We start from the raw sequence: 25,227 nt of genomic DNA, 5'->3' as shown, positions 1-25,227 counted from the left end.
GCAATCCCCCTCTGCCTGCTTCCTTCAGAGGCAGCCAGAAAGAATTAGGGACGTCAAGTATGACCGGGCTGTGACAGCACACCTAACCTGACCAGGAGCTCGTGGACTGCAGCAAAGACTTGGTGGACAAGCGAGAAGCACGAGGGACAATCCGTCCTCTCCTCCCGAAACTCCAGGGCTGGGTTTTGAGCATCGGAGGCAGCACCCATCCGTCGGCAGCAGCTCCGCAGAGGGACAGGAGGGACTGATGGGGAGCCTAGGCTCCGTGCTCTTGCAAGAACAAAGATACTCTGCCGAGGCCACAAGGAAGGAAAAAATTTAGGGCCTGTCTACACAGAATTATTCTGGAACAGGTCTTGTGGGTTAAACTCATACACTCGTATTCCAAAACTGCTTTCTTGTGAAGACAAGCCCTCAAAGGGGCAACCCCATCGGTTTTCATTTCAGAACCTGACCTGCCCGAAACCACCCAGCTGCTGCTTCTGGGGTTTTATCATGAAAATTTTCCTGATATTTTTGAGAGACAGGAACAAGCAGGGCACCTGGCTGGGCAGCTGCAGAGGGATGGAGCAGACATAAAACGCGACGCTGAAACATGGGGAAAAAAAATAAAGAGCCTTTCTTAAATCTCCTACTGCTCCACTCTGAGAGCACAAACAGACTGGGGAATTTTGAAGGAAGCCCGGGCACTACGCTGGAGATGTCCCATCGATACCAGCTGCAGAGTCAGCCTTTGCAACCTGAATGCCTCCCCACCGTCAGAGGGATCTGATCTCCTAAATTACAGGTTTGACTCCGCGACACGTCTCCTCGCCAGGAAACATTCCCTGCATACAGCTTTTCAAGGGCTGACAGTTCCTTTCTCTGACCAGCTGGGAAGAGGGTCTTTACGGCAGCCCTTACCCAGCGCACGTCCGCTGCAGGGGGTCCTGCACGCACAAACGCGGCGGAACACGCCGGGGGATCCACGTGCAGTGTAGACAGAATTTAAATCTGTCTCCAGCCTGGGGATTAGGTTTTGTTATGACTGAGAACAAAGTGGACAATTCCACCAAATTGATTTGCAACATCAGACGGGAGAAGGATTTTAGCGGTGGCAGATGGGAGTAAATCACAGGCCATCCTCTGCTAGCTTCACCGGGGGCAGCAAAACCGGGCGCCGGGGAGCTCTGCCGGGCGCAGGCTGTCCCACCAGAGCCTTGGAGCCGCCCTGATGCTGGTCACCAACTGGGACCACCAAACTGGTCTGATGGCAGCCTTTGGTCCCGCAGCGGATGCAAACCAGGCTCTCCTGCACAGCAGCTCTCCCCGAGCCCTCGTCAGCGTCGCCTGTGTGACCCCCCCCACCGGCGCTGACTTCCCACGAACCTCCTGACCACTGCCGGGACTTCTCATCCATTCCTCCCCACCGCCTCATCCTGCTCCAATTCAACAAATAAATACGAAAGTGATGTTATGGGAATACGCAAGAACAACAGCGCAAGAGAACTTGCACGCTCCCAGAAGATGAGAGAATGTTTTTTTTTTCCCGTAGGAGAGGATGTGTGGATGAAGCTGCAGCACATCCTTCTCCACGTTCTGCTAACCTCAACTTTCTCTGGCAGGTTTCTGAAGGCCAGCTGCTGATCTCTGCCCTGGCAGCGCACGGTGGGCTGGAGGGAAGGTGGATGCTCTGCAGCCTTTGGGGCCCTCTGGGTGGCAGGGTGCTGGGAAACACCCCTCGGCACGCTCCTGATGGGAAGCTGGTGTCACACGTTACCCTAACGCAACACCTTTGCTGAGCAACACAAAGGACATGTAATTAAACTTACTAATGCCTGCCCTTGGTTTTAGGCTGTTCTCAGTTTTAACTGGCAGCAGAATTAATTACATTCAAAAGGACTTTGTCAGCTCATACCAGATTCCAAATGTTGTTTTTGCCAACCTGAAGGACGATTTTAACCCGTGACATTCACCTGAGCGTGGATATTTGTTTAACAAGGTGCTGCTGCAAAGTTCGTCAGTGACAACCTGCAGGTCCAGCACAGTGTAACCAGCAAGGAACTGACCGGATTTGTAATGTGCAAGATGAGAAAAACTGCAAAAGCAAGCAGAATGCCTAAAGAGCAAGAAACAAAAGGTGATCAGAAGTACTGCCTGAGTTTCAATAATTAAAAATGATGCAAAGAAGCTAAGGAAGTAACGTCTCCCTCTTTCCCAAGAGCAGAGTGGCACCACCATCTTGCTTTTAACAGAAACCGATGCTTCATTTAAAAAAAAATTACCTTTTCTTATCACATCAGGCTAAACCAGCACACATTAACAGAGCCGTGTCGGTACAAACCTGATGCAAGCGCAGAGATCCACCACCGAACAACCCCGAGAACGAGTCATTCCCACAGCACCCGTCTGGAGCCCCGAAAACCACCCGGGGATGCTCCATGGAGGCCCAAGCAACACCAGGGCGTGCGGCTGCTGTGGGCGCTGCCCCGAGCCCCCCGGTCCCTGCCACCCCCGCGGGCGGCACAGCTGGAACACTGGGGTGCCGCTCCCCAGATGTGCTGGAGACTCCCAAGCTTCCGCCGCGGGAGGAGGGCGGGGGTAAAGGTTTTCAATTTTATCGCTGAAATTTTGCTTGACGCAAGCCCGGAGGCAGAGCGTGGGCAGGAAAGCGCCCGCGAGGCCGGGTCTCTCCTCCCGGATTATCCCCGGGGAAGCCGAAGTCGCCAGCGCGGTCCCCGGCCGCGGCCCTGCCCGCGCAGCCCGGCCATGGGCGGCCGCCCGCCGCCACGGCGCGGTCGGAAATACCCACGAAAACGGGAATTCTTAACGCACCGAACCACGGACGGAGCGCGGCTGGAAGTAAACAATCCCCGCCGAGGACCGGGGCTGGGAGCGACCGGCGGGCGGCGACCACCCGGCGGCGGCTGCCCGACAGCCGAGCGGCTCCGGCCCCGGCTCCGCTCCGCTCCCTGCCCGACCCGGCCCCGGCCCCGCTCCCGCTCGAGGCCTCCCTCCGCCCCATCCCCATCCCGGTCCCGCCCGAGCGATGCGCGGGGTCTGGCTCCCGATGGCGGCCGCAGCCCGTGCGCGGAGTTTGGAACTGGGGCCGTTCCCGAGGGCGCCGCCGCCGCCCCCCGCGCACACCCGCACTCACCCGCAGGGCCCGCTCCGCCTCGGCCATGCCGCGCTCCCGCCGGCCCCGGCCGGGCCGCCCCCCGCTCCCCGCCGCCCCGGGCCGGCCCCGCCGCCGCCGCCACCGCCCCGCCCGCCCGGGGCCGCCGGATTGGCTGCGCTGTAGCTGGGCAGAGCGCCCCGGGCCCGCCGCCCCCGCTCCGCCACCGCCGGCCGCGGCCCCCCGCGGCAGCCGCGCCGAGCCCAGGCTGCGCTCCGGAGGGCGCGGGCGGGGGTGGCGCTTCCCCGGGTGCCGGCCGGGACCCCCCCGCCCCGCCGCCGAGCAGCCGGTCCCGCAGCCCGGCCGGGACCCCCCCCCGCCGCCGCCCACCCTTCCCCGGGGGCCCGGGGTCGCCCAGCCGCTCACCCCTCGCCAAAGCCAGCCCGTCCCCGTGTCCCTTCGCCGCTTTCATTTTGTTGTGATAAACCTCGGGAAAATCCAGTTCTCCCAGGAGCCTTTATTTTTGCAAAAATGCCAAAACCCTGCACTAGGGCGCTTCTTGCCGGAGCGTGTCCCTCCGGAGGCCGTCCTGCAGGATGGCCGGAGCGCAGGGGGGACAAGGCAGGCCCCGGGTGTCCTTGCCCTGGGATGCGACGCGCATTCCTTGCCCATTTCGGAAAGCCGAGTCACTGACCTTTGCAGCAGCGCAATCCACAGTAAGGAGTAGCGCCTGCAGCAGCAGCCGGCAGCACCGGCGTGAGCCATGATCCGCACCTCGGCACCCCTCGCCGCATGGGGACCAAACGCCGACTGGCACCCGGCGAGGCTCGGTGACGGCCGGCCGTCCTCACAGCCCGGCTCCCCGCTGCTCCCCACGCAGCTCGGGGCTGCTGAAATGCAGACTCAGGAAACACGGTGCCCAGAGCGGCAGGTAAGTGCGAGAGGAGGACGTGAGGCAGAGGAGAGCAGAGGGGAAGGCTACACAGCGTGGTCCAACTGTCCTGATTGCCACCATCCTCACCCAGCCCACGCCGACACGTTCCCAGAGCCAGACTGCTGCTGTCATCGTGGCGTATTCAAATGCCTCCATTACTCATCAAGAACAAAGTAGGACTATCTAGTAAATGAAAAACCACCACATGGCACTGTCCCCTGCCTGTTATTTATGGCTGCTTCCTTTCCCACTTTTCAAAGGCTACCGTCCATGTCTGCAGCAAATCATAAATCCTCCAGCTCATGCAAGGCTGCTCCGGATCGGGGGAGAAAGCAGGCACCTGGACTGCATCCGCCGCTCAGCACTGGGGGGGAAACCAGAGCAAAGGGAAATATCCCTGATTCCCAAGAATTCTCAAGGTTTCCCCGCTCCAGAGGGGAAGGAAGCAGGACTCGGAGCAGGAGACGGGCAGGTCCCGCCTGAGGCAGCAGGCATGAGTGTCGCCTCCTCCGGTAAGCCAGATTCCCAGATGGACTGTCCTCTGGCCAGCACCGCTGACAAACGAGTCAAAATTCGTATGTTCTCTGCCCAGCTCCAACACCAGCTCCCTGCACATCCTCACTTACGCTTCTCCTCCTCAGCCAAAGGTGGGCATGACCCTCTCTCACCTCCAAAGGATCCAGAAAATGTGAAGGACTGGCAGCATTATGGCTGGGCTTGAATAATAAGGAGCACTTGTCACCTAAGGCCAGTGGGGTCCTTTTCATCCTTCCAGGGTAAACCGGTCCCCACTGCGCCCTGGGGACGACGGCATCAGCTCACAGCCATGCTGGCAGCAGAACACCCCGGTCAGCGCGTTTCCCTCCTTGTCTCCTTCGTGGAGAACATGCAGACCCCTTTCCCCTTGCAGTCTGCGAACAGTGCTCTGGATTTAGCACATTTTGCCTCCCCCCGTCTCCCCCGCCAGCGGTTTGAAGTTTTCTCACCCTTTGTTGGCAGATGCCACGCAGAGAGACAAGCTCGCTGTCCTCGATCTGCTTTTGAGGGCTTCTATAAAGTAGGGCACCAGCATCAACCCAGCGTCAGGTTTTTGATACATTGCTGGAGTAGCCAAAAATAATAATAACAGGCAGCTTCAGTCAATCTTTTCGTTCTCAAATCTGCAGCAGCACAGGGGTCCTTTGTGTGGCAGAGCAAAAAGATGGTGCACGCCAGACTGAAATCCCGGTCAGCGATCCACAGCCATTCCCGCCTCTGAGCCGGGCTCACCAGCAGCTCCCAGGGAAGTCCCATGTGTTGGTCCCCGACGGGGAGCCCTGGCCGTGTGGGTCCCCTTTCCCACCGCCACCCGTGCTTGGCTCTCCGTATTTCCTTTAGCACCTTATCTCCCTCGCGGCAGCGAAACGCTAAGGTCAAGTTACAGTTTTACCAGCCCTTTTATCTTTCTGGCGAGGCACGAAAATACAGAACCTGAACTTTGGAACGAGCCCTCGCACTTGCAGTGGGTGGAGAGCGGAGCAGAGCGAAGGCAGCGGGAGGAAGGAGAGTCCAGGTTCTCTCTGCAGCCCGGCGCTGGAGTATTTTCTGTTGCACGTTCAGACACATTATTAGGACAATCTGGAAGGAAGTACCAAACCCAACAAGCATGTGCTTTTGGCCTGCGTTCCAGCAGGAAGCCAGATGTGCTGGGAACGGCGGCAGCTCCAGCTGACGCAGGGACTCAGCACTGCTCCGCTGCTGCCACCAGATATGAAGGAAGAAGACCAGCGAGACCCAGCGAGAGAGCTCTGTTTGCTGGGAACTGCCCAGTTGAATTTCCCCTGTCCCCAACCTGAAGTTCCAGGCGGTTGGTCAGTGTAGGGCGGGCGCATAAGCCAGGCACTGGGAGACGGTGTAAGGTATGGGCTTGGAGCCCCCGGGTGCTCCAGGGCACTGTCCTCCCGCACAGCCATTCTTCACACTCTCACCGTGTGACGTGTCGCCCAAAGGTCCGGTGCTGCCGTGCCCCTGCCCCAGCCAGCCGCCCCCTCCATCATGCTGGAATTGGGTCTGTGTGTCAAACCACGCGACCTCCTTGGTGCTCCAGGTCTGTAAGGCACCGCTCATCCATCACCCCCCTGCCCGCCCCACGGCCGCTGCGCCCAATGTCCCCGCATCGCTCAGGAGCTACAGCTGCTAAATCCTGGCAGCCTGGGGCCTCGGGGGCTGCGCTTTCCCCCTCCCCAGGGAGTGCCAGGCGGGGAAGACACCGCACTCCGTTGACTCAACGTTTAAATACTGCTGCAGTGAGCGTTACTAACACCAAAAAAGAAGTCTGTATGTCAAAATCTCAGCTAATTTTATTCCAAGCCAAGGTTTATCCCAGCTTCCTTGAAGCAAGCTTGTACCTCATTCCTCATCCGCAGAAGGTTTTTTCCCTGCAGACTGCTGTTCTCCCCAGGGCGGCTCCGTTGGGAGGCTGATACGCAGGTGTACAGCAGGGTCAGAGCTACTACTGCCGTTGCCAGCGCCGGCATCATCCCCGGGGCACTGTACGTCACCCCTACCCCTTCTTCACATTTGCACCTCACGGGATCCCAGCACCCACCCACCCACTGTCTCAGAAACGGCACCTGTGAAGGGAAAGCCACTGCGCTTCGTCAGAGGGCAGGTCAAATAGCACCTTCAGTGGGTTATTAGAGTAATTTTTCCATCCACAGTCGGGCTCAGCGATTATTATTTGTACTATCTGTAGTCCTCTTTCTTGCGTCACTTTTTCTCCTGTGGTCCCAGCTGGGCCGGGCTGACTCCGGTTCCTGGGCTGGACGGGGAGGGTGGCCAGGCACGGCTCTGCCCCAGCCCTCTGGGCAGTGACCTTTCCCAGCTCCCGCTGTTTACCTTTTCGAGCTATTAAACCCAAGTATCTCTCACTTTTTGTTGGCTGTGAAGCCAGCGCTTTACGACCATGCTGCCTATCACTGCGAAAATCCAAATTCCCTACTAAACTGGAAGAGTTCGCAGTGGAAAGGACCAGATTTATTCCAAATTTACAGATAAAATAAAAATGCCTGTCAATGTCCTAAAAAGCGCTTATTTTAGAAAGGTCAAACAATCCCATATTTCAGCATAATTAACATGCAAAGACGTGTCACCGCACAACCGGCTGGCTGTTACTGGGATGCTGCTCAAGCGTTGGGGTGGGCATAGTCATTACTGTGGGGCTCTTCTGAAAAACTCTTCAAGGCACGCACTACAACCTACGGCACCACCACGCAACGTGCGGATTTCACCACAGGCACCGTTAAATGGACTCTCGGGACCGGCCACGTTCCTGCATCAACCCGCAGATTCACGGAGTAGCCTCCGAGCGCCCGAGAACAGCAGCTCCGCAGCCCGTAACCTTGACTGCGGTCGTGTGTGTTTGTTTGGTCCTTCCGTTCCGTTGCAGCAAAAGGGTAACCTGAAGCTGAAGGGCACAAAAATGAGCCAGGCCTTTGGAGTGGAGGAACAACGGCCAGATTACACTAAGAGATTGTGGAAAGACTTCTCCACCCGTTTTATTAAAATGGGCTCGACGTTCACAAAAGCCGAGCGGCAGCAACGTAGCAGAATTGACATCTACCACTTCTGAAAAATCAGGCACCGTATCAAATAGTATTTACACTGGAGGAATATTTAACCTCTGACTAATGCTGCCTTTTACTCCATATTTCAGAGCGGCGAGACAGTGGATCTGGACCAGCCAATTTCTCTTTCTGCTTGTAATTAGCTCCACTTTTCTGCTCTCCTGAACAAGCATTAGACTTTCCTCTAGGAATGTAATCCCGATCAACAGGAAACCTGTCTTTACTGAGATGCCACTCAGCTTTTCTGGAGGTTTTATTTAAAACGTAACATTGCTATTAGCAGCAGATTTTTATAAACCTTTTTGTGAGGTCCCGTTCCTGCAAACATTCAATATCATTTTGGGCTATTAGTCTCGCTTCAGAGACACTACTTAACATGCTACGACAATTGGAGCCACGAAGCATTTGCAGGAGTCAAGTTTTGAATTTCAAATCTAAACTACACAGGGCTACCAACGGCACATGACTTTGAGCCTGACAAACACAAATACATGTTTTAGCATATACACTACATTTTTATTGTGATTTGTCCTTCTGTCTAACAATATTGGCATATATAATAGCTTCAGTTTAATAGGTAATAGCTGACTTCAGAGACTGAATGATGTTCTTAAACAAAATGATCCTAAAAAAACCCCATCCGATCAATGAAAAGTTTATAATCAGAATAAAGTTAGGAAGATGTTCTTTTGCTGCTGCTGAACTCTTCATTAAATAAAAAAGAAGGGAAGGAAAGCTGAAAGTGTTTCAAAGTTTGTTTTGATTGTGTGTATTTTATCCAGAGATGGCACCAGGATATAAAGCTAATTTCTTCCAATTGCTATCTGCCTGCTAGCCAGATAGATTTTAGTGTCTTTTAGGGATATAAAGCTCATCCTTCTCATGGGAACTTTTTTTTCAGATGGCATGAGAGATTCACACCGATGAAGTCAGTGATTTTTCTATGGCTTTCGGAGCTGTAACTGCAGGCGATCCATCCCAGGAGCGCAGGCCCTGTCCCTGCTCTCCTCTGCCGCCGGCACGTTACAGGAGACCCCGGCCCTTGGAAGACACCGAGTATTTTTGCACTCTTGTACACAGCCTCGGAGCGTACACTGACAAGGGAAATCAGGGACAAAGGGAACTCGGAAAGCTCTAAGGAATGCTGAAGGCAGCGCCGGTGCCGGAGCGGGTGCAGGCTCCCAGCCCCTTAGCCCAGTCCCTGGGCTTGTCCCGCAGGCCTGGGGTAGCCACCAGCCCCCTTCTCCCCGCAGCCCGGAGCCTTCCCTTCCGGGGTGCTCTCCGCAGCCAGCTACTGACAGAAATCAGTGACACTGCCACAGGGACCACAGTGCCTCCACAAACTGCCACATCCATACTAAGAACATCCCCAAATCCCCGAGCAGTGAGACGTGTCTGTCTGCAGGGTCCGTGCAGCGATGCCTGACAGGACGGGACCTCGGGAAAAGCCATCGGCACCGGAAAGCTTGACGGCATCTACTCCACCAACATACAGGCAGGAAAAATCACCGCACTTTCTTTTACTGGTCTCTCCATATCTCCTTTCTGACTTGGGCTGATAACCCGTTTGCAGGATGACCCGCCTGTTCTCCCCCGAGCAGCGTGCGGTGCAGCTCCCACCGAGCCCGGTCAGCCCCGGGGACCCCTCTCTGCCCAGGCTGGCTCTTGCCATTCCAGACTCCCTGACCAGGAATTAAACTGGGCAATACCAGTGCACTGATGCACCGCGTCGTTTCTCCAGCTCACATTTTAAAGTGCAAGTATCATTACTGCGTACTTCACGCAATGCCAGGGGCAGCTACTTCCAGAGCGGATGTAAAAATTGTTATTAAAACTTACAAACTGTGAAAAACTCTTAAAAAGTCCAAATCCTGGCACTGCCCTAAATTAAATTCCAGCCGCTGCCTGCTCGGGGTACACGGATAAGGACAGAGCCAAGCTTGCGTGCAGTCCTTATCCACAACCCGCACCTGCTGCTCCCTTCTCAAAGTTTAACTAATGAACACAGTGTACAGCCCAGAGGATTTAAGATATGGAAAAGGTCAGAGGGAAGAGTCAGGATTGAAGAACAGATTGAATAGGGTTCATAAATGACAGTCCCATTTTAAACCTGAAATTAATTTTTTCAATAAATTAGGGCCAGTGAGCTTTCCTCCAACTCAGACAATGCCGCTCTCCCTGGATATAGACTGCTGGCGGGAGGAGGAGGGCACGTGCACTCAGGAATCAATGCTAATACCCTAAAAAATTAATCTCTGAAAATTACTTCAATGGAATAGAAATGATTTCATATAAATCTCTGTATAGCGAGAGCTGATAAAGTATCACAGTGATACCTAGAGTAAGTGCAGCCTGAAAAAAAAGGGCTTTGTCTTTTTTACACAGGGTATTTGCCGTGTATTTTTTACACAGGGTTGCTGTGCATTTGATTACTTCTTTCTCTCCGAGACATGAATTTAGACACAGTAAATCATTCCGACCAGAAACACTTTTTACCGTCTTCTGGCTGGGACGTGGCGATTCCCGACGAGCTCTGTGAGCTGCCCTGTCTGGTACACGAGCGTCTCCATCCTTGTCTCATGTCTCCCGAGGGCAAGGTGACCCCAGGGCTCACGCGGCAGGAGGGGACCGGAGGCAGGAGCAGGGGCAGGGCTGAGCCCCGATGCAGTAGGTGCACAGCAGAAACAAGTTCCTTTTGTAACCGAGTTGTTTCAGATCAATCTACTCAGACAGATGCAAAGCACTAACACAGATGCACTGAAACTGGTTTGATCCTTGCCTGAACAGGATTAACTTGCCCGAGTTATTAACCAAATTAAACTACAGCTCATCTTCGTTGCAAAAATGGCTGTATTTTACGCTGATCGTTGGGTTGTGCAGAATTTTTATACCGACAGAATCAGGGAGGATTTTCCTTTGCGGTAGGTATTCGGGGTCACCACAAAGCTCCCTGCAACCCGGCGTGGCCTCCGTTAACTCCGCTGAGGTAGAAGCGTGCCCGTCTCATCTGCAATTTTACTCCATTTGTAATGTGTAAACCTGCATTTTAGGCCATCAGCCTGCACTGATCACAGGAAGAGTTAAAACTACGTAGGCACACTGCACTCAGAGCCTGAGTGGATGTAAATAGAGTTAAAATAAACGAAGATGCACAGACACATCTTTTTCTGCATATCTAGCCTGGGTTCCACTCCTTACACACTCTCCCGACTCTTGCCTTCTCCACCCGCCGTCACTGGCTTTGCTTTGGGGCTCCCCAGCTCTGAAGGGTTAAATCTGCATAGCAGAAACCAAAAATTCTTACTTTACTTTCTTCTGAGAAAATCCAAAATGTTTTGATAGGGAGAGTTAGGGTTTAGATTTTGTTCTTGCATTTACTTTCTTAAAACACTGATTTCCACAAATATTTTTTTCTCCCTCTGCTGGAATATAAAACCGTCCCTCAAGAGGGAAGAGCCAGCACCGCCTCTGCCCCGCTGCCCATCCTCTGAGCTGCCTCTACGCCACTGCCACTAAACCACTTTTTCTTATCCTGACAGATGCTAAGCTTCCATCAAATCCCTGGGAATACACAGGGCCAGCGTATGTTCTCATTAACCAAATTGCAATCTCCTCCCGAGCGGATGAGGCTGCCCTGGATTTACACCATCACAGCTAAAACCAGACTCCGTTTTGGAGGGGTGCGTGTCGGTGGGCACACGTGGCTGATGGCAGAGAACGAGAAATGAGATGAGGCGAGGGGAAGGGGCAGAGTACGATGGGCCACAGGGTCCCCCCCCAGCCAGGGTAACATCTCCAGCTCGGGGTCGCGAAGGTGCCGGACTCCCATCAGCTGGCTGTTAGCAGCCTGATTTATTCTGGTAACACAAGCTGTACATCAGTAAATCAGAACTTACTGCACCTGGGGAGGCAGCCGACACATTTGTAGGTTTAAGTACCTATAAAAACCAGCCGACGTCACCGAGCCTGGCCACGCTGGCCTGGGGAGCTGCGCTGCCCACAGCGCTGTGGCACCCGTCCCAGTGCCAGCACCCCTCACCGGCACCGTCAGGGAGGGCACGCCGGCAATGGGGCACAGCGAGCTTCTCTGGAACTGACAACTGCATAACGCTAGGGCAGAGTTAAGCCAGAACAGCCCTAAGCCTGAGGCTGAACTCTGGGGTCCAGCTCTGCAAATTCCTCCCCAACATCCACCGCCCTCACTTTGCCTGTTCCCAGCCCCTGCTGCCTCCTCTCCCCATTCCCTGCACCTCTTTTCCTGCCCGAGACTCCATCAGATGGGAACACAGAAGGCTTGAAAGATAAAACGAGCTACCAGAAACCCAGTGCTGCCCAAAAGGAAGGCGGGTCCTGCAGCATCCCCAGGGTGGGGAAGGAGAAGGTTCCCGCCGGGCACTGGAGGTGCCCGTCACTCCTGGCTGCACTGGCCAGTCCCGCAGCACGGAAGCCACAGAGGGGAATCACGGGTGGCGCGGCCAGGTGTGCACCGAGCAGGCAGTGCTGGGCATCTCCCAGCCCGGAGCCGGCGGATGAGCAGGACTCACCTCCCTCCGGCGGCAGGAGCCCACTGTGCCGCATCTTCTCCCTGCCGGCTTCGCCAGCCAGAGCCTGGACATCTTTATATACCAGCCCAGGGATCAAAACTGAAAGCAGCAGGTTAGGTCCCGAATGAGCAACAGCGCTATAAACACTGTGAAGCAAAGTCCAGCCCAGCCCAACCAGTCCCAACTTACTTCCCGCTTCCCATCACTGAACTGTCACAGACACGAGCTGTAACCCACTGCGGCCACCCATCCTCCACAGGAAGCCTTAAGACCGAAAATGGCCTCATAGAACAACCGGAGCCATTTAAAAAGGACACGCTGTGTGGCCCTAGATTGTACCCTCTCTCCTTCTGTCCTGGTTTGAGCGACACAGGACTAGTTTCTCTTCTAATGCTTGGGAAAACTGCACTTTTAGGAGACTCTAGTGTCTGCATTTGTGAAAATATTTACTTTATAGCCGGCTCTGGTGTGCAGGTGAAACCTGGTCTCAGTGTTTTCGAGCTTGCCAGGTGTGAGGATGAGGAGGAGCAAGACCCAGGCACTTGACCCAAGCTGCCAACAGGGTTATTTCATAGCATGAACAGCACATTCAATATAAATTAGAAGTTCTCTCTCTCCCTTGATGGCTGCCATCCTGAGCACTCCTTGTCCCGGTGCCGGGACCCTGAGCCCTTCCCTTCCTCCCGAAGCCGCAGCGCTCGCAGGGTCCCACACTGGCTGCCCCGCTGGGAGCACACGGCTTCCATGACAGAATGGGTTGAGCATAATCCTCGCGTATTTTATATTGGTATCGGGATCAATACTGGTTCTTTAGTATTATTATTGTTAATTATTTAGTCTTATCCTATTAAATCTATTTCAATCCTCATGTTTCCTTGTTTTTCCCCCAATCCCCCTTCCCAGGTAGGGGTGATTGATAGAATAATTGTCTAGACAACAATAAATTGTTGTGGGTTTCTCAAACCGTAACACCTTCCCAGGACAGGACTGACCCCCAGCCACCTCCGGATGTCTGTGTGACAGGGCTGGAGGCAGAGCAGGACTCATCGTGGGACACGCAGGCACAGCCAGATGCCGGTGATTCGGCTGAAGCTCCCAAACCAGCTCAGGTGAAAGGAGAGCTCTTTTCAGCCATAGCTGTGCCACCTCCCCGGCCAGGAGCCTGGCCAGGAGCTCGGCCACCGATCCCCGGCCGGGTGTCCCCTGCCCAGGCTGCCGGCCAGGGTGGCAGATGCCGCTTGGAGCCTTGGGGGACCTCATACAGTGCCACTTCTCCAGCGCTCCTCAAAAGCCCGTCCCAGCCCATACTGGCTTCAGACCGTGAGACTAGACGCTGTATTTCCTATTACCAGCCCCCAAGTACTCCTTCCCTCTGCCTGCGCTGTGTTTGTAGCTCCCTGACATCATCTTCCCGACCGGTAGAATCCTGCGAGTTTCCCAGCACACAGGGGCGCGCTGGGGAACGGTCTGGCTGGCGGTGACCACGTGGAGCGTGACTCACTCCCGGCCCCGGCGGGACGCTGGGCGCATGCCTGGTGTCAGGGCTGGCTTTCCACTAGGAAATCATCAGCTTGTCAACAGGAATCACACAAAACGGACCCTGGCTGTTGATGAGTAACCGCGCACATTCTGTGACTAAGTCACTCCATAACCTCCAGTCATATGTCATTTACAGAGCACGAGGACGACAATTCAAATTGCTGGGCTCATTTGGCATGGAAGGGGTGGGACGGGGACAGTACTGATACAACGCAGATTTCTGAGAAATTAAAACAATTGCCACATGAGAAAAATGTTCCACGATTTCTTCACTTCTTTGGACACTTGAGAAATGCCGAACTGATGAGGATCTGGCTGGCTGATTCCGGAGGGTAGCGCAAGGAGAACACGAGCCAGCCTTCCCCGGTGCAGGGGGACGGGTGACACCCTCTGCGCCTCTGCAGAAACCAGCTGCACCAGCAGCTGCCGGGCGGCATCCGCACAACTTCGGAAAAGCTGCCAAGAGCCTTCTCTCTGGAGTGCCCTCGATGCACACATCCATGTTTACAAATGGGATGGGATAATAACTTAGATTTTTTGTTTAAGGTTTTTTTTTTTTAGTTTAGTTTTGTGTTTTTTATAAAGAGCTTAGACCCCCAGTCCCCCGGGAACAGAGAGTTTTCGCGGGGCTGGCAGCAGCAGCGCAGGCTCCCCATGACGGTTCACTGGCAGAAGGCTTCACCCTGCTCCGAGGGGTTCAGCAGGGAGAGCCCAGGCTCACGTCTCTGCCCGCCCCGATCCCGCTGACCCCGAGGGACGACGGTGCCAGGGCAAACACGGATTTTTGGTCCTTGTCAGAAGCACTGTCACTAGCACAGGATTACGTCTGAGCCCTCCCAGGCGAACGAGGACGCAGCCTTCGGAGCAGTCCAGTCCCTTGGACAAGGCACGTTTTCCTAAGCAGACACATTCCTGCTGCTGTTGAATTAATGACACTAGCAAAGCTGCTTGGAAAGATGAATCATTTTACTCCCCTTCTGGTTTTATTTTAGTAACGACCAATGTAATTGTCTCGACAAAAGGAAAGCCGAGCTCTACGGAAGCTCGGGGAGGAAACCCAAACGCGTGTTCCAGTGCCCGCCTGCGATGTGAGGTTGGTTGGTCAGGCAGCGCCAAACCCTGGTCGTCCTCCTGCTCCGGCAGAAAGCACCCAGGGTGCAGCAAAGGCCTCAATGTTACATCTGAGGCTGAACACGACTGTTTGGAACAAGGCAATAAAAAGAAAAGCCTACATTAGGTTGATGAGCAGTTTCAGAGTGCAGTCTTTGACGTGTGGCTTCCCTTACACCATCCCTTATACACTTTATTTCCTTACACACTTTAAGAAACCAAAATGCTGTTAAATGACTGCAGAAGTGTGAAAGCAGCTCCTTCGTCAACCCAATGAGATCCCAAGTGGAGCCAGAAAGCCACTTGAGTTGTGCACCATAAAGACTTCCACGATGCAAATTAATAAGTCTCTCTGAGGATTGGGAAGTGTGCCACATGCAGCATTTCTGAGTCCATAGCCCTTTTATCTAAGTTGTTTTTTTCCTTTATCCTTGTCTCACTCCATGACAGTTTTGAGATTTTTGGCATCGTAACTGCAGCCTGGCTTGTCAAGCTAAACATCAACAGAGACTTTATATGTACGTGAGAAATGAGAATAGAGATAAAAATAGTCATTAGCTCTGCTTTTAGAATACTAAACAAGCACAATGGCTGTGTTCCAGTAAAGGCAGAGGTTTGAACCATTTCTGATCCACATCTGTTTCGCAGTGCCCAGTATCACTGGCGTCGGTGGAGTCCCTCCTCAGGAAGGGACGGGAGGGCTTTCCTCCTCCGCACGCCTCTCTCACCCCAGCGACGCTGTACTTGGGCTGTGGCCACATCAGCAGGGAGCACGGAGCGAGGGCGGCAAATCTGAAGTAGGAAGAGTCGGCGCTGAGGACCGATGCCCTGTCTGTACCCCAGGAGGGGGTGGCTGGAGCAGAGCCACACTGCCCCAGGAGCACATCGGGGCTTCAGCTCCCACTGGGAGCACTCCCGGGGCTGGCACTGCTCCGTGGTGCAGACCCAAGCGCTGCAGGTGGGGACAACTGGGAGAGCCACCTGAGAAGCACGTGGCCGATCCACCCTGAGGCACCGACGTGGACCCTCGCAGAGATCTCAGCCTTGCAGGCGGCGGGAGCAACGTCCACCCCTTCCCCTTCCCAGCGCTGGAGAGCCGCGCGGAGACGCTCCCGCTTCCAATGCAACAACGCTGCCTTGCTCGAAATCAGATCCAGACAAAATGTTTCTCGGAGACCATCCCAGCTTGCTGCAAACACTCAAACGAGTTTGGAAACACTGGGAACACTGGACTCCATTAAAAAGAGGCGATCCATGCCAAGGCTGAGGGAACAAGAATGTGACCTAGCGGGACTGGCTTGGCTTGCAAACGGCTCATGGACAAAGCTCTCTCTTTCTCCCTTGCTTTTCACCATTGCCAAGCAGTGCCTCGCTCCCTTTATTCTGGCAAGTGTCTTAGGTAAAATGTACAAGAATTTCTCTCCATGCCAGTCAATTTTAGAGGAGAAAATGGAAAACGGCACTGGGTGACAAGCCAGAGCTCAGCAAGGCGCCCGAGCAAAATCCTGCATACGTGCACAGCAGAGAATGGACCAAAACACTGCGAAACCACCCCTGTGCGGCAGAACACCTGGGCACGTTACTGCAGGATGCTGTAATACTTGTGCTGCACTTTGAAGAAATTTTAATTATAAATAGGAATAATAGACCCAGCCCAGATACTCACCCGCTGCACAGTATTTTCCCCACACTTTGAAATAAACTTACTAAAATCAGAGATGTTCGATGCCCGTCGTAAGAATGCTAAAAACTCCAGCTACTTTGGCGATTGCCACAGAATACTTCCAGGCAGTTTTTAAAGGCATTAGTGAGATAAAATGGAGAAAAGAAATATGCTTCTAAAAGGTATGTTAAACATTCGCCTTTTCACCCAGCCACTTTATTTTAATGAGGTTTGTTTTACTTCCGGTATTTGCTTTGTCGCACGGTGTAAGTCTCCAAGTATTTCTGTGCAAGAGAAAGGATTTTGGTGGAGCAGGTTGGGGCGCGGGGGCTGCGGGGAGACGCTGGTGGGCACCAGGCAGGCCAGCAACGCTGCTAAATGCAGTTGCCACTCGTGCCCAGAATCGCCGCGGGCAAGCGGAGCCTCCGCCTTCATCACACAGAAGCTTTGAGTCCTGCAGATGAGAGCAGAGAGCCACGGGCCGAGCCCACGAGTGGGAACGCAGCTACAGGATTTTTATTTATGGTGATATTAAATATGCAACAATCATTCCCCAACATCAGAGTAATAAACACCACTGCTCCATCTGATCTGAAATCAGCAAGCGTGCTTCTCACATTCACGGAGAGAGACAAAATGCTAAATTATTTATGCTTTGAATATGAACAAATATAGAGAAATAAGTTAATGCGGTACAATGCAGCAGAGCAGATTCAGGGCAGATTATTGTACATCCTTCAATCAAAACAATACTCTCTCATTACTCTAAACAATTGTTTCTCCTCCAAAAAGTGGGGTAAAGAATTCTAATTAAGGGATCAGCCGAATCATTTCTGACAAGTTTTTTTAGATCTGACTGCACATGTAGAACCACCCCCCTCTAAATCCTTGAGCATCGATGGGGACAGAGCGGCAGCGCTGCGCAGAGCACGCCAACCGCAGCAATCAAATTAGGAAAGTAGTGGTTGAGTGACTTTCCAGGACATGAGCAGATTCAATTGGTTGGGAGCAGCAAACACACATTCCCAACTATGTTCTACAAAACTCCTAAACCAAAACAATTGCATTGTGGTCACCAAATACCAAAGAAGCAGAGGAAAAAAAGAAATCAAGCTATTCTGCCTCATACTTGCACCTCTCCTTATCGCTACTCATATCGTCACAGACTTGTCAAAGCCAGTGTCTGTCCGTCTCAGCAGTGATTCACACGACTGCCCTGTACGTTACAGAGTGGAAACAAGCCTGCAAACGCCAGCCAGAAGTCACAAAGTGGTCACACGGCTATAAAACACCGTGTCCCCCACACCGGCTGTCTTCTCCTGGGCACGGGGATGAGCTGCAGGACCTGCCCAGCCCCCAGAAACAGGCTGTGCAATCACCCCCCAGGTGAGGACGGGCATTTCTGGGGGCTGTCTGCTCAGCCGCTGACACAGGTGACACGGGTAGTGGCACAGATGGGCCGGGAGCGCCGAGCCCCCGCTCCCGGCACAGGGCTCCAGCCCCGCAGGGTGTTGGGGTGTCGGTGGTGCTGGGAGCCCCAGCAGTGCGGGGTCCACGCTCCCCCACACCGTCCTGCCTCAGACCACACTGTCTCTGGGCTAGGCAAGTCATCGCAAGGGCAACCAAAAACTTTAAATCCAGTGGTTTTGTGGTACCTGCACAGGTGTATGTTTTATTTGACGTCTCCCTGCCCATACAGAAGGCTGTAAATGCCAGCATGTTAATGAACTCGTACTACAATCAGTATCGCTATTAACCAGGAGGGCTGTGAAGTTTCAGGACTGTTGTGCAATCGCGCGTTCCGGGAGCTACAGGACCAGCCACGGTCTCATCCGCATTCCCAGCCCCCGCTGTCTGAGGCAGAGGAAAAGTTCCCCGAATTTGGGTCCCTGACAGCAGCGCTGTGCCTCAGCCCTGCCACCGGCGGATTTGAAACATCCCAGAAAGCTCAGTCATTAAACGAATGAATGAATGATAGGGCTGCCCAGAAACTCCTACTTTCCATATAAATGCAGGATCGCTATTAAACCTTCCACGCTGCCCTATGGCCAGTATTAGCCAAGTGTGTGCCATGTCCCACTGACATTTCAGGCTTGGCAGGAATGAAAATCCACAGGGAAAGCGGTGCAATAACAGGAGGAATGACAGGAATTCTGGGACGGGAATGCCTTCGGAGACTGATTTTTCAGCAGCCACACCAAGCCCTCTACTACCCACGTGTGCGTGCATGTGTAGGGAAGGGGATGAGATGAGAAAGAGGGGATGAGAGCTGCCCTTCAATTTCTCAACAGTTTCTTAACTTAAATCCTTCATTCTGAGCATAAGTACTAAATCAGGCTCAAGGAAGGAAAAACTTAATTAATCAGAGGTAGCTAAGTTCAAAGTGCACCTGGGGTCAGCTTTATTACTATCCTTCCCTTTGGAGGTACAGGGTTTGTGGATAATCCCTGTCTGCTGCAGAATGACAACTATGTGGTGCCTCGTATTTTCTGGCAGTGACTAAATTTGAAGGTCTCCTTTCTTTCTACTCATCTTTTTAATGCTTAATATTGTCACTGAAATATAACTGAGGGCCATAGACAGCATATGGGTTAAAATACCGTGCAGAGTCCGGTGACACCAGGTACAAGCTCCCTGTCGAACCTTGCAGACTGCCCTAACTAAGGCTCTTGAGCACGTGGTTTACACCCATCTCGGTGAAACTGAGAACGACTGGAGATGAGCAAGAGCTGCGTGGTACCACGCTGGGGTAACAGGCCAAGGAAGCCCACCATGATCTGCTTATTTAATATCTCCACATCCACAAATCTACTGTTCGGCCCAGGGGGCCGCATCATCATTACAAACACTTCATTATCTATGTGGACAGAATCACTCAAGAATTTAACCAATACCAACAGCCATCAATTATCTGATTAAACACCAGCGATGATAATGCCATGCAGAGCAGCATCAGATCCTTGTGAGGTACCGGGCTTGGCAGACACACCCCGCAAAGCTGACCAGATGCTTTGTACCAGCCTACAGACACATGTTTTCATCCCTTCCACCTGAGCTGACACGTGTTCCCTGACAACAGCGCTGATAACGAGCAGCCAGGCTCTTATCAGACATTTTTCTCGGGTACAGACCAGATGGGCACTGTTTCTGCGTTCAGAGGAGGGTGCACAGGGGGTCTCTGTGCCCAGCAGCGTGTTCCCCCCGGGCTGGGGGAAGGAGGGCTCTCCCACAACATGTGCAGCAGATGAATTTATTTCTGCTCCACAAACCCTGCTGCTACGTCAGTGTTTGCCCTTATCCCCCACCAGCTGCCCATAGGCTGGGGCAGTTTATTTTCCGGCCCTGGAGGTGTTTGGCTATGGATGACCCCTGCAGATCTGCAGAGTGTTTTGACTGGGCACAGCAGCCACGCTGGGCAAGTGCCCACCTCTGCCCATGGACTGACCCCGGTCTCCATTCAGAGAGGGCTGGGGGCGTATGTCACCTGCTGGGTCATACTCGGCTTGACGCTGGAGCGGTGTGACACGGGATTGTTCGTCTACAAGAAAAGACTGAGGGGCACGAGGAGGACTGTACGTCCTTCAGGGTAAGTACATGAGCAAGACAAGAGCTACTCAAGCTACAGGGAGCACTGGTGAAACAAGCGGCTAAAAACTGGCTGTGGACAGATTCTGACTTGAAAATCAGAAGAGGGCTTTTATCCATGAGAGAAGTGAAACTTGAGGTTAGCCTTCCAGAAGGAAGGAGAATCGTGGAGAAAACCTCAATGATGTTAAGGTAGTGAAAATATGTTTATGAAGGATATTTTAAAAGATGGTCGACAGTAACAGAACAGGTCTGGATCTGCTGAACAAAGAGGTCCCTTCTGGTCACGTGGAAAATGGCCCGGCTGGTCTAACGATTTCCTAGGAGAGTCTCTTTGGCATGTACAGAGATGTATAGCCAGCTCTTGGATACCCCTCCTGCAGGTCTGGGGAAGAAGGACAAGTTGAGACAGAGGTATCCAGCGCAATAGCTGTTCCCAGCCACGGCAGCAGCCCTTGCATGAGGAGTGCTGACCAGGACAACCCGCAAGGCTGCAGTCATTTAGTCTGAGGCTCCATTAGCTCCCGTCTGTCCCGTAGAGTCAGACGGGGACATACATATTGGGCAGTAAGAGACACATCCCCGTCAGTCCCACATCTGTCCGCTGACCTTGCTCGGCATCAAGCTCCTTGATGCAGAAGGGCTGACCGGGAGGAGCTGGATGGTCCCCCTGGAACGGGCCAGTGCAGGGGGTCCCCAGGGGCTCCCCACAGCACCCTGCGGTGGGATCCGCTCCACAGCCCCATCACCAGCATCTTCCCGGGAAACATGTGTTGGACCTGGGATGGTGAATTCTACCCCATGCCTAAATAGTAAAGCCAGCATTTAGTTCCTTCATCTCCACACCAAGTATCTCATTTCAATTTAATTTCACAGTTGTAATGGATTTTTCAAAAATATTCAAGAACATATTTACTTTCCAACATCTTATTTCCTTTCACATTTGAAAAAACTTTCTATCTAATCCCCCAAGTCATCCTACAGTCTGAATAATTTCAGGTTTTTAATCAATAGCTGTCAGACTTGTCAAATTACTTTAGGGACCACAAAGCAATTTTTAAACATTCATAAACCCTCGTAGAACAGTTAAGTGCACTGAATTTTAAAAGAAAGAGGAACTGAATAACACTGATCAAATAGGATTATATTCTGGCAAATTATAAATTAGTTTTTTATGAATCATCTCACAGCTACTTATCTAGCGTTGGGCTTCTACCGCTGTAGGAAGAAGTGACTGTTCACCTCTAGAGAAAGAAGCTTTTTCTCTTTTGCTTGCGACCCTCCTAAGCAGGAGCAGGGTGCGACGCTTTTTCTTGTTATCGTCCTTTTTAAAAGCAACACCGTTATCAGCTGGCTACCTCGGGGGTTTCTCCGTTGTCCTCCTGCCTAGGCCAGACCCGGCCAAGCTGCTGCTCCACAGCTGTACAAATGCATCTCGGCTCCTGGCATCCTTCCCAACCCAGTCTCTGCTTCCCAGTGTGCTCCTGGCACGTGAATCTGTCTGACATATCGGTCTAGAAATGAGGGTCACCAAAAGTTCTCAATTTATTGGACATCTGTACCCAAACCACAGCTTGAACCCTTTATGGGGATGATTTTCCACATGGCACTAAGTCAAACCGTGAGATGAACGTGGGAGTCTGTGCTGCTGCTGCCTGTTCCGTGATGGTTCTAGGAATAAAGGGAGACCAAGAACGTCTGAAGAAGTCAAACGTGTTTATCCAGAAATGACTTTATACACAACAGTCCCACCTCATCACCACAGCGTCCTTCTTAAATCTGAGGGATGTGGCCTGCATAGGGAAAAAAACAACAAGGGAGCTTCATAGCTACACCAAGAATGTTGGAAGTCTTCCAGGAAAAAGTACAGCTCAGATCAAAGACGGGATGAAGGATGATCAGAAGAAAGGAACGTCTTCAGCTGGCCACATGCAGATTAACAGGTCCAAACCCTCCACTCTCCTCCTTCCAGCTGAACTCTTCACTGCTTCGGAACCGCCCCAAACATACCTGTGCTTCTCTTCCCCTGTGAGACCGTCTCCCTCGGGGCAGGCCTCCTGGCATTTTAATTAGAGGAGCTGGGCACCAGCGCAGAGCCCACGCGGAGCCTCACCAGCCATGAGGCCACGCTGAAGAAGGAGTTGAACCCCATCTGTGGCACAGGGTGCACCATGACACCAGGGAAATTCCCATTTCTTGACCACTGAAGACAGGACGGGGCAGGATGGAGTGTTTTGCAGAAGAAGAGCTGCCGACAGGAGGGACTGCTGCTCAGGTAGGGGTGCGGGAGCCTGGCCGGGCCGTGCGGGACACATCCTGCCTGCTCCGGGCAGGGTGCAGGGGATGCGGGGTGCTGGGGACACCCACTCTGCTACAGCTTCACCTCCCTGACAGACATGGCCACGAACCAGAGCACAGGCCTCCAAAGTCCTTCTTTGGAATGATTTACCTACGCCTTGTTCCAGCATTGGTCGTCTCCCTGCCCCTTCCTGGAGCTCCGGCACACTCGCATCTGTGGAAGCGGTCAGTTGTGCGTCCCGTCCCGTAGAGCGCTGCTTGCTGAGGCACTAAACGCATTCCCCGGCTATCTGCATCTGCTGCAGATGTCCTTTGCCAGAGATGTGCAATTTTATCTGTAAAGCTTCTGAAAACCAAACAATGACTGCTTTTAACCTTTAGACTGGTTTCTGGTTTCCCAAAGGACTCTCGCTGTTGCCGTCTCAGTGGGGGCAGTACTGACAGCGACAGGAGAGACCCGTCTCACACACCCCTGCTGCTGCACGCTGACAGCACGCAGATACCGAACGCTTGCCCAGGCTCAAATGCCCCAGAGCAGGACATCCAGCAAACGCAGATTTTGATATCCAGCTGACCTAGCTTTGACAATGGTTCGATGCCTAAACCATCACTCTGGAAGCTGAACCCGTCCCGGCTTTGGGAAGCCTTGTTCCCAGAGCCCAGGTGGCCAACATCTGCCCCAGGTGCCTTCTCCACCTTCAGCTGGGTCTGCAAGCAATTAACGCAAACAGCTCGGAGCGGGAGGTGGGAAAGGAGAGCGTATGAACTCCAGCTAGCCCAATTCAGATGGAAATGTGGGATTGTCTGACTGATTCACAGAGTTGCTTTTTTTTTGTAGTTCAAATTGAAGACGCAAATATATTTCTCAATGAGAACAGTTCAGCAAGTTCAGACGTTTTTAAGGCTCACTTTTCTACTCTTAGCGAGGTGCTCAGTAGGTTTGTCAAGCCAGACATCACAGACATCAAAAGTCTATTATTATTCAGCTTTCCCTTTATTTAGCTTATTGCTAACTGTTTGCCCAGTGAACTAGAAAACCAAACATATCCAAGCACACTGTGCTAACATGCAGAACCTCACACGTGTGTGCAACCGTATGTTCTAGGCTGGAAAATGCAGTATCAAGATCTAAGTAAAGAGTAAAGAATGTAACAGGACACTGAGCAGATCAGCTCAGCATAAATGATGGAGCTAACTTTTCCTTTCAACTTAAATGATTAACCCCCTGAATTACACTCGATAAGGATTTAAACATTTCATTACTTTGCATTAGTAATAATAATAAAATCAGAGTGCTTTTTGTCATGAGATACCCTGCCCAGGGATTTGTTAAAGAACATTTAATTACAGGACTATTTCATTAAATATAAAAATTAAACTGAAGACAAAGGCTGTGATTTTGGAAAATAAAAAAAGTAACGGTGAGAAAGAGGCACTTACAGGGCATAGAAGGAGGTGAAGAAAACACCCCACAAGAAGCACAGGAAAGCAATTTCTCCTCATACCCAGAGAAAGGAACCCGCCTGAGACCCCCCGGCGCAGTCCTGGCCAAGTGGCACGGGCAGGACTGGCCCAGGGCCTGCATGGGGCTGGGAAGGACCGGCCAGCACCCACGGGCACCCCCGGCGTGGATGGGCCACCGTGGCCACCTGCCCTCTGCTCCCACATCACCCTTGGCATGGCCATCTCCAGGCCACACTGGCACCCACATGCCGTGCCATGCCGTGCTGTGCCATGCCATGCCATGTTATGCTGTGCCATGCCGTGCCATGCCGTGCCGTGTTATGCCGTGCCATGCTGTGCCATGCCATGCCGTGTTATGCTGTGCCGTGCCGTGCCATGCCGTGCCGTGCCACGCTCTGCAAGACCACAAGCTCCTGCTCCTGCCCGCCCCGTCCAGCAGCTCAGCCCTCTCCTCCCCGTGACTACCACCAAAGTGCCGTTGAAAAGCCCAGCCTGGAAGGAGCGGGGGGTATCTCAGGAAAGCTGGGCCCAGCTCAGCAGGTCTGAATAAACCGGTGTTAGTTTAATCTGAAATGACCAGATGTCCCTCACCATTTTGCATTTTCCTTTCACCTTTCACCTCGGGAGACTTCCCCACACAAACAGCTCTTTTAGGGTCGGGTTTGCTCAGCACGTGGCAGCACCGGGCTGGGGCTGCTGTGCATGCTTGGCTGTAATTCAAAGAATTAATTAATAAATAACATTAGTTACCACGGGGGCACTGCCAATAGGAAAACTACTCAACTTAAAAATCCCGGGGCAGAGCAGTTTGAGTTCAGGCACTGCCGGCGCTGGGCTGGGCTTTCCTGGCCGTAAGGGACGCACCGACCGGTCACACTTTCCCAGCTATAAGGGACACACAGACCGGTCACGCTTTCCCAGCTATAAGGGACACAGAGACTGGTCACACTTTCCCAGCTGTAAGGGACACATAGACCGGTCACACCAACGGAACCGGAGAGACGCCGACAGGACAAAGTACTGCCAAGCAGACAAGGGGGGAAAAGCTCACCAAATGGAGTAAGAAAGCTGCAATAACTACTTTCAACATGAATTTTAAGTTGACTCTAGTGTCATCAATCTGTCCCACAACCAGCTGGGGGTATTTCCCTCCCCGGGAGGGGAAACCAGAGCAGGAGCCAGGCGGGAGCTGCCCCCAGCCCCGGGTCTCCCAGCCCTCCCGCACACACGTGCAGGCAGGGGAAGGGTCGGGAGAGAGTTCCAGTGCTTGGTTTTCAACTGCTTGTGCTTATCTGTGTTTGTGGAGGCATTTCAGAACCTCCCTCAGAGCCTCGGGGAGCTGCTCCGTGGTCTGCGCGGGCTGGCAGCTGGGAATGCCTCCGGAACCAGCC

General features: G+C 53.0%; 1 protein-coding gene across 10 annotated transcripts in view; it reads right to left on the bottom strand.

The window, feature by feature from the left end:
- DAB2IP (DAB2 interacting protein) overlaps nt 1-25,227 on the bottom strand; it is a 162,956-nt gene that overhangs the window by 51,422 nt on the left and 86,307 nt on the right. The window contains exon 1 of one of the 10 annotated variants that reach the window (XM_054220324.1): nt 5,015-5,621. The exons of 6 other annotated variants lie outside the window; for them this stretch is intronic. In XM_054220324.1, coding sequence (XP_054076299.1) covers nt 5,015-5,127 — 113 coding nt within the window. In that variant the 5' untranslated portion in view covers nt 5,128-5,621. Of the gene's footprint in view, nt 1-3,136; nt 3,202-3,520; nt 3,722-3,788; nt 4,916-5,014; nt 5,622-25,227 lie in introns of those variants that run through there. 3 more of the 10 variants (XM_054220326.1, XM_054220330.1, XM_054220327.1) reach the window with 3 other exon arrangements.

Source organism: Rissa tridactyla, chromosome 14 (genome assembly GCF_028500815.1).
Source record: "Rissa tridactyla isolate bRisTri1 chromosome 14, bRisTri1.patW.cur.20221130, whole genome shotgun sequence".
NCBI lineage: Eukaryota > Metazoa > Chordata > Aves > Charadriiformes > Laridae > Rissa > Rissa tridactyla.
The sequence above is the reverse complement of the archived record's forward strand: the minus strand, read 5'-3'. Positions and strand labels throughout refer to the sequence as shown.